At 36.3% G+C, this 15,941-nt stretch overlaps 1 protein-coding gene across 1 annotated transcript in view; it reads left to right on the forward strand.

Annotated features, from left to right (window-relative positions):
• The window catches only part of LOC135216018 (uncharacterized), a 40,446-nt gene extending 36,787 nt beyond the window's left edge, over positions 1-3,659 (forward strand). The window contains exon 6 of the mRNA XM_064250956.1: positions 2,040-3,659. Within this exon, the coding sequence (XP_064107026.1) occupies positions 2,040-2,109 (70 nt within the window). The 3' untranslated portion in view covers positions 2,110-3,659. The remainder of the gene's footprint in view (positions 1-2,039) is intronic.
• The last annotated feature ends 12,282 nt before the right edge of the window (positions 3,660-15,941 follow it).

The raw sequence follows: 15,941 nt of genomic DNA on the forward strand, positions 1-15,941 counted from the left end.
CGCTGGTGGTCGTTACCTTTGTATTCAACCTGTTTGCGATGCGTTTGCCATAAGTAACCGACATGTCGCGTAGACGCACCCTTAAACTGAAACCGAAACCCTGACAATAGTTCATTCAGATTTATCACAAGACGAAGACTGTAACATTATATTACGACTGTGCGAAAAACTCTGACAGGTGGTAAGCTAATAAAATTTCTGAAGCTTCACAAAATGAGTGAATAGCAAAGCTCAAGTTTATCAAGGTCGAGGAGAGATATTTAACAAAGTGAATTTTTCCGCCTCGATTAAATTTTCATACCGAAGAATAAAATCTTTTTGTGTATTTTTTCGTCGATACAAAAAGTAATTACTCCGTAATGATAACAATTTCACAAATGTTGAAATCATTTTGATTTGATGTAAGTGTCGAGCTTCCCTGTCACGCAGCATAACAGCTATAACTCATATATCAAATTAATATGCTGCAATAAATACGAAAAATAATGTAAATTACCAAACGGAAAATACTTCTTGCGTACTTAAAGGTTATTCATGAAATCATGCTCGCTGGCACTAGCCTCTTCTAGTCGTGGGCAATACGATTCAAGACGAATGTTGCAAACTGCTTTTCCTTAAACCTTTGCCACTGGCATTCATTTTTAAATTTTTAATTCACCGTTCTTGAATGAGACCAGTCATTTTCCTTTCCTTACAGACCTATACAGACGCAATATAACGATTATCAATATGTCTTGTCTTTTCTTGTCTGGAATTTTTATTGGTCATGCCGCTGGGCTCAAGTTAAGTTAAGTATATCTTAGTTTTACCAGACCACTGAGCTGATTAACAGCTCTCCTAGGACTAGCCTGAAGGATTACACAAATTTTTTTTGTACGTGGCTACTTAGCAACAGGACCTACAGCTTATTGAGGGATCCGAACCACATTAAGAAATGAATTTCTATCACTAGAAACAAATTCCTTTGATTCCGTGCTGGCAGAGCGGGGAATCGAACCCGGACCCTGAGATCGGTAGTCGAGAACGCAGCCGACTCGTCCAAGATTTTTTTTTTTTAAATCTATTCATGACGAATCAACCTCTATATGCAGCCGTCATACAGTAAAAAAGAAAGATTAGAATAACAATAACAACACGTAATGCATCTAATAACGACTGACCGGTGGCAGGTAAACTCCATTATGAATCTCTGGATATTCTTGGTAAAGTAACGCTAATAACAATGAACAATACATGTCAAGATTACGACGAGGCAGCAGGAGTGGCCGCGTTCCATCTGTAATACGTAGGTGACCCGTTAACTGACATGTGTTGTAACAGCTAATGAATTTTTTTTTTGGGGGGGAGGGGTTTCCAGACTCATAAATTCATTTGTTACAGAATACTACGGTAAGTGCTTTACTATACAGCCACAAGCTATAAGAGCCACGCTGGCCTCTCCATCCCTCTGTCTCCCAATAATGAATGCTGCCCATGTCACTGAAAGCCTTGAAATAAATCTAATAAACACGAATGACGAGATTCTCCTTCATTGACGGGATTCGAGCCCATTCCATCTTGAAGACTGAGGTTGGTGATTAACCCGTTACAAACCGGAATGGGCTTCAATCTCAATGTCATTCTATTCACTTTCTTTGAGATTGATTAAAAAAAAACCCTTCTGGTAGAGATTGTATCCAAAAATACTGGAGATTTGGAGAAGCTACGCTGTCATTGTGGCTACTAGAGTACACAAAACTGGTGTGTGTACATGTGTGCGCGACCAAAAGACTAAGGCCCTGTCCACACTTGCGGGCACTGCCTGGCGGGCAAACATCGTTCCCATAACCCGTTCCACTAAACTAACCGACCGAGTATGGAGCCAGAACGAGGCGATTGTCTGGTAACACTGCTTCAGAAGCTAGAGAAAATATAAACAGCTGGAAGTGCCCGACGGGCATGCCCGCTGGTGTGGACAGGCCTTAAACCACAAGGCTAGGGATTCTGCATATGACGTTACACTCAAAAGAGAGAGAGACAATAACTTTCTTCCCTTTTAGGTACACTTCATCGTTGGTATACAGGACCATTTTCGACGAAATGAATCTCGTGGTACACGACTCCGACTGAGAAAGAAAACTACTCACGAGGCCGAAAGTGGACACAGTACAACTTACGGCACAGTACTACCCATCGTGCTTAACAGTGACCAAAGCATACAGCTGTTATAAAATATTATCAGTAACCAAACAAAACGTTAGCTTCGATCTGACACAGGACGATTTAAAACTTTTTTTTTTCTTTTATCTATCGGGAAATTGAAGAGGCTGACCAAAATGATCGCGATTTCTTCAATGATTTAGATTCCTAAAATACAAAAGAACAATATCAGTCAAAACGCAAGTACTTGGAAACATCACAGACTAATCATCCGTAGATGACTTCCAGACGCCTATGTATATTTCCACGCACGTGAGTCACCGGCATAGCTATCTATCTATGTATTGCCATCACTATGCATGGAGAACAGCATGTTCGGAGAAAGATAATGAGGTTACAGACAGCATTAACACTCCAGACACGCAGGACACTGACGCGACACATCCACCGCTGAGCATCATACCAGATTTTGTATCATTAGTTTCGCCTTCCAGACGATGAGCATAAACCTTGGGAAATCAGACACCTACTCGGACGAATTTAAGCATACAGAACAACGTACATGGTAGTTCCATGTATCTGCATACATGTATTTTCAATATCATTGGTGCATATTCCCCTCGATGTCTACCGATTCTGAATATTAATCTAAATAACAATAATAGCAGCATGTTAGAATTCTCAGTCGTATCATAGGTCTAATAACGACAAAGTAATCACGATAAAATTAGGATGCCACAAAAACCGTTTCAGATTCATTTCCTCTTAGATTTTGACGTCTTTTTCGATTCGGTTTCAATTTCACGTTCTAGATGGGCAAGTCTGACAAAGCCCACGACTATTTTTATTTTAATGTCAGTCCATTCATTCAAACTTCTATCGCTGTACCACCGACGTGTATTTCATGCCTGGTTGGACCTACATCTATATATCAAGAGCTTAGAGAAAACTGAATATAGTTACGACTGAAGTGGTGCAGTTGTTATTAATTTAAACACCTTGTCCTTCACGTTCCAAAACGCACAAGTCAATATACACGAATATGTGGAATAAACAAAACAAGGTGTAACACTCACCATCCAGGATGGTCGACACATTTCGGATACTGCGTTGCGCTGATCTGTAATAACAATATTAATAACAATATCAAGCGAAAAGCAATCAAACAGTAACAAGCAAAAGTACAGTCTGGCAGAATACATGAATTCACTTTTAAAAATCAAATCAGATTACAACATGATTAATATACTATGGAAGTGCCGCTGTACTATTTAGCTGTCGTTTGGCCCACACAATAAATATCAACTAATTGCTTTGGATATTAATTAATTTCGTTCACAGTCCAATAAACGCTTTATTGTAGGGCACAATTTTGAAACTGGAATCAACTGGCTATGAATTCTCATAGATTATCTGTCCCCTTTTTCTTTATTATGGGATAACTTAAAAAAAATATACGTAAGTTGGTCACTGTCATTAATTCGACTTTTAACATCGATCTTTTATATAGAGCACACACACACACATTTATATATAATATATGTATATATATATATATATATATATATATATATATATATATATATATATATATAATATATATATATATATATACAAGGAACGTATGTCATAAATTTTATAGTGCCGAATGTCTAACGTAAAATGCACACAAATAAGAACATTACAAATGGTATGCGTAACTCATCAAATAAAATATATCGTCTCACATCGATATATATAGACATCTATTTGCACATTATTAACCCACACAAGGACAATAAATACGAACGCAGCAAGTACAGAGGTCGTGTCTTAAGATGACAAACAGAGGAATGGACGAAAATGGACAAAGGACACAGAAAGAAGACCTTGAGATCGGACACCAAATTAGACCTGACTTAGACCCAGTGATGCATCAGGGACTGAGCCAATAAAGAAGAGTATCGCGACCTATCCATATATATATATATATTATATATATATATATATATATATATATATATATATATATATATATATATATATATATATATATATATATATATATATATATATATATATATATATATATGGATAGGTATTTTATTTTCAGATGATTAGTACCTAACAGTCCACAAATGTGCTATTTCTACTCGTTAACACTTTTATTTATTTTGTTCGTGAGGTGTCTTACGCATTTCTTTTAAAAAGCTCGTAGTGTACTTAATTTATATATGAAATATACTTATGACTACATACAGTCGAAGTTCCGTATAACACAGACACTCCAAACTTTTGATTTCGTGTTATCAACTTATCTGAAACTAACTGTGCGAATATTGGAGATCATTTTGTCACTGTGTTAGTTCAAATGCAACAGAGTCATATAGTATCTCCTCTCACCAGTTACTGAGAACACTTTGTGAGAAACAAGTCTGAGATTCCAGTGAGTCTTAAGTGTATTTCCCAGCCATATTTCGTTCATAATCATCGACTTACGAGTCTATGCACACGCTGTAGGGTAAACCATTAAATATAGAGATAACAGACATAGTACACATATAACTATAAAAATCCAATTTCCTGTTTTCATGATCAACAACATTCCAACAATGCAAACTATCAACTCGGCTTGTCTTCGTGTTCAACTTGTACTTAAGGGCATTATTATTGGCTTGATAAAACAGTTCTTCAGTGAAGGAACCTATTTTGGCATTCAGTGGGGGTTTTGTGTCAGGCGTAATCTCAGTTACTTCACTCGTACCTTCGTCTGAATCTTGAAAATATAACCACAGTGGTTATGCAATTGATATTTATTTATTTATTTATTTATTCGTATCACTAAAACGAGGTGTTATTCCTATTCTATGGCCAGTAGCGGTATATGTTGATTTAATGTCTATTCCTTTTGTAGCACATTAGGTGAATAAATAAACTGTTCTAACGAAAAAGGTGTTTATTTGAACCTCTACTTTTTTGTGCTTGTTATTTTTTTGTCATTTCGTACAACTACCAGCACACACACACGCACATACTCCTTCCCTATTATGTATGAACATGTATCCGGGTCATTCCGAGTTGTGTTAACCAAAACAACTAAAATCAGCTAGTGGCTCATGCCTGGGTTATACAGGCCGATCATTAGAATTCTGCCAGCTCATGGAACACTCGCAGCACCACCATCATGTGCTAGGAGGCTCTGGAATAACAACTACCAGGGAAGTGACTGAATACCAATAAGCACATGAACAAGAAACCCTGCACAAGTATACAAATGTGAGATGATACAGTATACGTAAATACAGATTCTGAAAAAAAAGAGAGCTAGAATAGGAATATAGAGGAGGGAGAAGAATACAGGTAAGCGTACTGAGAAGGAAGGATAAGAAAGAACACGAATACAAGAGAGAAACATTCACGATACAGAGACTGAAGAAAGAGTGAAAGAAATGTATGATGATATAGAAAAGGATGAATGAGTGTGCACGTTCGAGGGAGAAATAAAGAGAGAGAATAGGAGGAAATAAAAGGGGGGGGGGGGGGGGGATGTGACAAAAATATAAGGTACTTACAGAATAAAAAGGATTGGTCAGAGGAAATAATGAAAAAACAGGCAACTGATCATTAAGAAAACGAAAAAAAAAAAAAAAAAACAGAAGAAAAGATGGTAATACGCCGAGAGAAGCTGAGTGAGGGAAAAATAAAAAAGGAAAACAAAAAATGAAGTAATTAAGACGAAAGAGGGGACGAGAAGCATACAGAGAAATAAGAAGAATAGGGAAGAAAAGGGAGAGAAGAGAAAGCAGAAGAAAGAGTAAAAGGCACTGACACAAAGAGGAAAAGTACGAGGAATTAAAATATAAGGAAAGAGTGGCAAAACCTGAAGAAATATGCTGAAGGAAAGGATAAACAAGAGAAGCAATCGATTAAGAACAAATATAACGAAAAGAAGCGAGATCTCCACTAAGACTACAGGGGGTGAGAGGCGTTCTTCTGGGCAAAGGTATGGACCCCGTCAGTCTGTACAAGGCCGTCATGTCCTGAAAGTAGTATGAGGCGACAACCGGTAAGGCTTGCTACTATTTGTGGGTCGAGATCCTGTTATTCTGTGACCTCGCGCGGAGGGACATATTATGGCCCAATTTCGGTTACATCCTCTGACGTCTATGGGTTACGGCAAGAAGGTGCGTGGTCTCTCGGCAGTTGCCAGATGTTCCTCAGGTCACTCCAGTGAATATAACAGGACCTATGTAAGTACTTGTACCGCTACTGTATTTCCAATGCGTCATATTCGCCTTCAGCTACGGTAGTATTCGCTGCATCAGCAACAGCAGCCACAACAGCAAAAACATCAACTACCAATGATGTTAATAACAATGTCAGTACCATTAGTTCTATACTGTTGATTGATGTTAACGTTATCATCATCACGGTAATACAATAATTATAGTTTGATTAGCCGTAAAACTTGTTTCCAAGTCAATAATGGAAATAAACAGAAAGGGCTCCCCTTAAATTATTCTCAATGACAGAATAATTCTTAGAAACTATTCAATACTTGTTATCAATGTAAGTCAGTTACACCTTCATTATACTTGAACTTAGGATTAATCGTATTAACACAAACTGAATTAATTTAGCACACTGGCTCACAAACAAATATAGATAAGCACGTAATTCCTTCAGGGAAGGTTGCGAATCAATCTAAGTTTACCAGATATTGAATAAATTTTCACTAGTATGGTTTTCAATATAAGCATTCCATATCAGCATAAATAAAATAAAAATGAGTATACGTAGTATGAATTCTCGACGTCAAGACTAAACACTCGCAAACTCTCTCTCTCTCTCTCTCTCTCTCTCTCTCTCTCTCTCGAATAACCTTATGAAAAGGATTGGTTGGAAACTGAAGCCTTTTAACTTCAAACCTTTGCTGCCGTTCATAGGGTTCTGAGATCTTCGTCTTCTGAAACTTAACTACTTCCGAATTAGTTGCCTGGAAATATGCCAGAACTTTTCCATTCAAATCCATATAGATTTTCCAAAGTTTGCTCATTAAGCTTCCTCCGTTCTCCTCTGAATTAAAAAGGTACAGTTAGGTTTAAGCATAAAACTATTCTCTAATATTGACGTTATTAAAACATAATATGTCTCGTTAGCACTTCTACAAAATCACATCGGTTAAAATACTATTTCACACCCTAAGTACGGAAAACATTTCATTTTTTCTTGTTAGATATTTTGGAAATCCCTTGGCTATATTTCCAATTCCAGCCAAAACTGCGTCAGTTGGAAAACGAGTAGGAGTTGGCGTGAGAAAAAATTACTCTGGCTTTCAGAGGGACCTGAGGATCCTTCCTTCCACACGTTAATGATGCAGAGGATAATGATGCTGAAGGTAAAACTTAGCACTCGAAATGTGTGTTGCATTTTTTCCTTACAAGCGGAAACATATAAGCAAAATAAAAATAAAAAGTTTCTTTCGCGGTCCAAAATAAATAATAACAGAATTTGATACGTTAAAGAACAGAATATATGCTTAGAGGAATAGAATTTGACAGGCAGAGAAGAATAAATTTCAACTGGTAAGCAAAGAATATATGATACGCAAAACATTGAGATTCAACAATTAGATAGTCACTTTGGTAAAAATGCAAATGGAATTCGTCTTCAGCGATGACTGTTTTGGGCCTACAAATAAATAAATAAATCAATACAAATATTAGATATAAATCAAATCTCATTCTCATCACAAGCGCACTGGAATATGTGCGCCGCTTTCAGCAATAAATAAGCGACTCTCTCATCCCACACGAAAGCAATCATCGGATATAGCTTTCTTCGAACATTTTGGAAAGAGGCTCCGATACCGCATTACCACAATCCAGTTGGGGAGATAGTGGGCCTGGAATTACCTCTTCCTGGAACACCGCTTCGTTAAAGGTAGACATCGGGTATACTGCTCTAGGTTACCAAGCTCTCTCTCTCTCTCTCTCTCTCTCTCTCTCTTCTCTTCTCTCCTCTCCCTCTTCTCCTCCTCTCTCCTTCTAACTTGCCTTGCCCATAATATGAGTATTTTATCTGTACGAGTGACATTTATAAATTAAACATACAGAAGACCCATTACAAATCAATTCATGGCCGAGCGAAAATAGCAATAACATATTTCCTTAGAGCTACACAAAAGCCAATTCTCTGGCCATTTATAACATACCTCAACAACAGCAACAACAATCATAATAATAATAAAAATAATAAAATAACAAAGCTTCCTCTTCATCTGATAGATGACCAAGAAGAGAGAGAGAGAGAGAGAGAGAGAGAGAGAGAGAGAGAGAGAGAGAGAGAGAGAGAGAGAGAGAAACTGATTTGCATCCATAAACACACACTATATGACTTGTTCACATATTAAGCCCCTCAGCAGTTGTTGAAATGACGTGTTCATCGCACGAAAGGTAAGCTATTACACTCAGGTACATAGTACTTATAGACTCCTTGTATGGGGACGCCTCCCACGTGTAAAATTTGTCTATGGATATTGATGCTGGTATCTGGGCACAAAAATAACCAGTATGTGGGCCCTGAATACTTTAGAGAAGAAGTTCTGACATTCTTTTCTTTCCTTATTTTTCTTTGAATGATCAACTGCTATGTATAATTATGGGGAAAATTCGATACAAATAATGAAGGAAAATTTGTGCTGCATTTCTTACAATAAGGCAAGAAAAACAGAACTATAAAACAAACTTTAATTATAAAAAAAATTGTATTTTACATAATTCTTTGCTCAGCTATCGTACACAAATGCATTTACAGTCGATGCGCAAGGCTTTATCAATGGAGTCATATTTACAATTGAATAAACCTATAAGACTCTGGACCTGTGTTTTTATGTCTGAGTTTCGCTGCACTCTGAAGACAAGTGTCTGAAAATAAAGACATCGGAGCTTATCAATACCACAATAAAATATATCTATGTTAGTCCTTTCTGCAAAGATATAAAATGATTGCAGTACAATTGTAAGCATATCGGTAATTTTGGAAAGTTCAACTACTGGGGATTTCATAAAAAGTATCGCATTTTTTTCCACTTCAGTTATTGGCTGATAGACACAACTGACAGCAGTCAAAATATATGGAAATTTTCTCCTCAGCCTTTAACCTGAACAATTTGATGATCGCTCAATATACTGCAAAATATCTTTTCATCGCACATCATCGTTACAAAGAGCAACTACTGTTCCATGGCCAACATTTTCACTTCATGATCCACTGCAGATCCTTTTCAGTCGTAAAATTCAGATTCCGTGTTCCTCCTTCCTACGCCATGCCTTTCTCAGAACGTCTTCCATTTTACTATAATCAGCGCAAATAAACACAAATAAAAGCTTTCTAACATACTATACACTTAAATCACATACATTATAATTCTATAGGAATAAAGTCAAGCTTTTTAAAAGAAAGTGAAACGAACGTTTTAGAGACTAAAAGGTACTGTTTAATGTCAAGATGACCAATAATCTTTTAGTTTTCCTCGTTTCTCTAATGGGAAAATTTTCTTGAGATAAATTCCTTATATTTTATGCCACTGTAAATGCTGACCGTTAATCCGGCGATACTAGTTGCATTACTTGAAAATATGCTTCCTTAAAACCTAAAATGTATGATCAAGAGTTCACCAGCTATCTTTGGACAAGGTTTCATTTACCTAAAGCCTCGGGGCATTCATTAACTCCAACCCCTGTATTACTGAATACCTTCAAAGGGCGGATTGCCTTTCATGAACCCCAACTACTTGTATCACCGATGGCATGCCTTTGTCTGTTTATACCGTTTCGCAAAATATCTACCAATATTTGAATACGAATGCCAAAGCTGGCCGCAATTTGCTGAATATATATTTATATTGCTAAACTGCTAAACTCATACAATTTCCTTTGCAACGAATGTCTCCCCTATGATTTTTTCTTCACAGCGTAAGGATTTCTTAGGCAAAAACCAAAACGTCATTATCGCAAAAGAAACTTAATATTATTTCCAGATAAAGATTATGCCTTTGCTTTTACCTTCCGAAGCACATGAAAGCACATGACAGCAATAACTTTGATGACATCGCTCAAATCTACTAAACCTAATATTTTTCCCGAAAGCCTTTGCAATACCAACTCAAATTTACCTTGAAAAAATATTGTTCTGTTTTAAACGAGGCTCAGTACCACACACACGGTTTTCTACTAATTTAGTTTCAACAGCGACCAAAACCAGGAACGATCTTCCTATAGATGCAGGTGAATCTTTGGAGCTTCAGATTTTCGAACTAGGTGCAGCGAATGCAGTGTTCTTTTACAGCGCCTCCTGAGTGTCTTACTCAACTGTTTGCTTGCTTGATTTATTCTTTGCTTCATTTCATTCCTCGTATGAAATGCCTTTTCTACAGGAACCCTCGGGCTTGTAGCATTCTGCTTTACCCTCTAGATTCCTTATAGACTTAAAATAACAATAAAAACAACACGTAGCTTCTCGCATTTAATTGTACAATTCTAAATATGGTCACTCAAAAACGTGTCTCGCACTTACTCCTCTTAGCCTCCTCTCGTCTGTGGTGTCAAGCTTTCATTTCAATTAGCGTAAGCAGAGAGAAGTCCACTTTGCCGTATAAAAATGTATATATAACCTTGCTTTTTGTTATTGTTAGGTTTTCCGTTTTGTGGCACTTATAAAAATACCGCGGTACTGAAGTATCAATCGCAACGTTTCCATAGTAACACAGACGTTAACAAAAGAATTCCTTACATTTTCTATTGCATCCCAGAGAGGTGTTTCACTTGGGATAAATGCTTTCCAGATAACAAGTAACAGTTCTTTGAAAGGGATTACTGCATCATTTAAAACTTAAGAGGATTTGTACCTTTTTCAATAGACTAACGCAGAGACTGAGGACGGAAAAATAATGAAAGCTGGGATTATTCCAGGAACACGTTTTTACAGAAACACTCACCAGGTTGTCATGTTTTGTTTTTTGTTTACCAAGAGTTTCGAAATGTTATCCGAATCCCTGAGATTATGTCCGTCATAAAAAAAAACTGGTGAGTGCTGTTTCTTTATGAGAGTAGTATGCAATCAGAATTTGATCATAATAGTTTCTTTAATATAGAAAACTGATTTACATTACTATTGGCAGGGTAAACCTATTTGTTAATGAAACAGCAGGTAACTTCTCCAAACTACAGGCAATGTAATTATTATATATGTCACTTTCATTATTGTATATGCAAGTTTACGGACCAGTATTGGACTTAAGCTTTTTTTTTTTTGGGGGGGGGGGCGGTGGTTGGAAACAAGTTAATGGAACTTCGAACGTCCTAATAACATCATCTGGTAAGAAGTTAACTGCCAAATGACCCAATCATACTATGATTTACCTACTTATGATATATGATAATTACACTTTTTAATAGTATAATAACTTCCCATAATGATTCAAAACCAAATAAATATAAAGTTTAACATTAGGTAGATTCAATAAAAGTGGAATTTCCCAAGAACCTTAAATAACAAGCACAACCTCCAAAGGCTGATCTCTCTTTTCATTGGACAAGCTCCTAATGAAAGAACCGTGAGAATAACGCCTCTAAAACAGCTCCAATTTCAAGATAATCTACAGTTTGATAGTTAGAGAGAAGAATGACAACATTTTTTAAAAGAAATCATACGAACGTTAAAGAGGGGATAGCGATTACTTCAGTGGTTTGCTCCTGAATATTAGATTCTTAGAAGGCGTAGTCTACAAAACGATATAGTGTATATCAATAAATAAGGACACTTAGCACATTTACATACTATGTATATATATATATATATATATATATATATATATATAGTATACACATACTTTACAAACACATACACATTATATATATATATATATATATATATATATATAATATATATATATATATATATATATATATATATATACATGTGTGTGTGTGTGTGTGTAGTATAACATAATATACAACATATACACACATTATATATATATATATATATTATATATATATATATATATATATATACCCATATATATGTGTGTGTGTGTGTGTGTGTGTGTGTGTGGCATGCCTCAGCTACTGAACCTATTTTCATTTGCTAAATTCAGAAAACCATCTGCACTCGGCTGTGTAACTCATTCCTACTCACAACTCTGAATAAACCGAGGATTCTAAATCAAGTCCTGATCGATTGGTAAACAATACAGCTGAAAACCTCAAGTCTCTCTCTCTCTCTCTCTCTCTCTCTCTCTCTCTCTCTCTCTCTCCAAATGTGTATGCGTTGAAAAGGGAGAAAGGAAGCAGTTATTCCTAACAATAGGTCACAATTCAGAACCCTGGCAGTTTCCACTGACATCAACCAACCTCTTACAAACTGTCATTATTAAGAAGGTGACACTCGGACGATCTTTTCTGTAATCTTTCATAAGGACCTATTTGTTCCTACCGTAAATGTTTTATCATTTAAGAGGCTGTTCAGGAGAGTTAATGGCTTTCTCTTACTCTGTTGTTATTGCTGTTGGTCTGTTGGGGCGGGTCGGGGGGGGGGGGGGGGGGGGGAATAAATTCAATGGAAGAGCCTAAAAAGGTCTGAAAAAGGTGTTTTGCGTTGAGTTAAAGAAACAGGAATTTTAGGATAGAATAATCATATTAGAATGAAAATGTAATAAATAAATAATGTGCATGTTAAACAGTACAGAAAAATTATTCCTAATGCAATATAACATATTTATTTTAATTTCAGTTAGTGAAACAACGTCTATCTGACCGTAGATTTTAGCACGTTTTAATTTATTTGGTTTACTGAATTTAAACTATGTCTCTGTTCGATTACTCTGTGTTTCCACTTATAACTGAGAATATACAAACGTGTTTAATATGTGTCCTTTTTACTTGATCCTTGTTGTTAGTATGAGTAGTACTAAGTATTAGTATTAATTATGAAGACCACTTTACGTTAAGTTAGGAATATAATGTTTACAATTTATGCGCGAGGGGAAAATCTTACACGCATCCCGAGTAAGCTGGAGGTCGGATCACGCCTTATGGAAGAGGCAGGGTCACAATACAGTATACATCCCTTTCTTAAAAAAAATTCTTTTTTTTTAATTCATTCCGAGGAAACTTCAATCCTGGAATATTTCATTCATACATAATATTGGTACGTAATACAAATTCTGGACTGGCTACTTTGAAAGAGAGAGAGAGAGAGGAGAGAGAGAGAGAGAGAGAGAAGACAGGAAATACAGCCTCGTGTGACAGCACTTTTCGTAGACATTGTAAATAAATATTCGTTTACATAGGGTACATGGTTCTTGTATTCAGCAGATGTCACATGAATAATGAAGTTATTAAACAGAACAATTAAAACAAGTGTGTATTTCCTACAATTCTCCTCCAGTAATTATAAACACAAGAACTGTAATATTCGCCTTCGTGTCACTTAAGACCGATGTAGGCGATAACAGCATTCAAATAATTCACTAGACAACAAATGTACAAAGGGTGTTATTCGATACACGTCATGTTGGCCGATTAAGAAATTCCCAAGGGATGTTGTCGCAATTATCACATCTTGCATGAGCGTTTACTTTCATAAATTACGAGTGTGAGTGATTACGGGTATTAAACGAATTACCGTGAATAAGTGAGTCTCATCCAAGGGTAATTAATGTTGACCTAATATTGTTTTCTTAAAAACCAATATCTCTCTCACGCAGGTTGCTATAGTATATATATATATATATATATATATATATATATATATATATATATATATATATATATATTTTTATATATATATATATATGTATATGTATATATATATATACATATATATTTATGTATATATATAATATATAATATATACTTTATATATACATATATATTTACTCTATATATATATATATATATATATATATATATATATATATATATAAAATATAAATTACGTATATATATGTTATATATAAACTGTACTGACTAAAAAATGGCATTCCCGGAAAATGGGTGTGGGGGTGTATACAGATGAAAAAAAATGGTCATGCCAAAATCAACCTTTAATTGCTAAATCAAAGATGACCCCATGTAGAACACAACACCAAAAGCTGCTTTATGCATCTCACATCGAGTTCACCAGTGGTGTGTAAACACACTTTGCTTGCACTGTTCACTCACCTCATTCTCACATGCACTCTTTCAATTCCTGAATATTCCGGTTTCTTCAGTCTAACACCTCTACTACTGCGTCTACCAAACACTTCTTAGTTCCCCCTTTCTAAGATTTGATTCTCCACAATCTTCCTTTCGTCTTCTAGGCAGTAATCCAAGGGCTTTTTTTTTTAATATTCCCTATAACAGTTTGATGCAAGGATGCCTTCTTCGCTTACCCGCATCTCGTCATATCATGACATCATCCCCTCTCTGTTATGGAATATCACCAGAACTCATACAATTGTGGCTTCCTGCACTTGGCATCGAAGGGTACTAAAATATCTCCAGCACTTGGACTCCCCAAATATTTCCAAGGGTTCAAACCAAGACCTTTATCTTAAGACAGAGCTGCCTTCTGTCTATTAATCTGACTTATATCCGAAGTTTTGATTCTACGAAACTTCTCTAATTGAACTGAATATAGAATTTAGGCCAAAGGCCAAGCACTGGGACCTATGAGGTCATTCAGCGTTGAAACGGAAATTGGCAATAAAAGGTTTGGAAAGTGTAACATGATAATCTCGCAGTTGCATTATGAATCCATTGTTAGGAGAAGATGGAAAGGAAGAAGGAAGAAAATGAATATGAAAGGAGGTACAGTAAAAGGAACGAAAGGGGGTTCATACTGACGCTTGGAGGAATATTACTCCTCCAAGTAATGACGGCTCTACCGCCAACCACCCGCCCGTCCCCCGCGTGGGAGGAGGAAATTTCTCTAATACGCCACCACTTGGACTTAGCCCCACTCGACCTACTCCACCTTTCAAAAAACTTTCTCATGACGCTTCTCCTAAAACGTTACATACCTCTTACTGCAATCTCTTGATACACTTTCTTTTTAGAGGTGGAGACCGGAGCTACTGAAAGGTCAACATATCTAAACTAACACTACTAGATCTTTAATCTCGCTTATCCTACTTTCTGATAATAATCATCTCCTACTCTTGCTATTTCAGATTAAATCCTAGGATCAACAACTCAGATAATGTTTTCCATATACTCAAATTACACCTCGGTACTTTTAACAACTTAGTCTTGTGACCTCTTCCTTATTCTCTTTCTACTTATGCCCTCAATACAAAATCTATAATAGGACTTTGCGGCTCAATTATACTTTCTATTGGAGTCTGTTATTTGGCACCTTTAGACGCATGATAATACAGCTATAGTGTTGTTGAGGTAATCTTTGGTCATTGAAGCATTAACCCTTCTTCTGTTTATACCTTTTGTTCCTCTAATCCTTGTGCTGACCTTTTATTTTTTCACAGCCATTCAGTTAACTGAACCAATGCATCAATAACGCCTTGTCTCACATGTTGCTTCTCCTCATGTCTCGAAATCAATATGAATTTGTGTATGTTTTAACTTAAGGATAGAGTCCTCTACAATAATATCTATTAATCTTCTATTTAAAAAATAAAAAGACTTCATCCTATATTCAACAAATCGCCCCCCGCCCGCCCGTAATCCCTCCGCCAAGGTAAGTAGTTCTGTGACCCGACCCTGCCCAACCGTGCCCCGACCCTGTCAGCGATAGGTTAGGTTAGGTTAGGTTAGGTC

This window comes from Macrobrachium nipponense, chromosome 6, assembly GCF_015104395.2.
Source record: "Macrobrachium nipponense isolate FS-2020 chromosome 6, ASM1510439v2, whole genome shotgun sequence".
NCBI lineage: Eukaryota > Metazoa > Arthropoda > Malacostraca > Decapoda > Palaemonidae > Macrobrachium > Macrobrachium nipponense.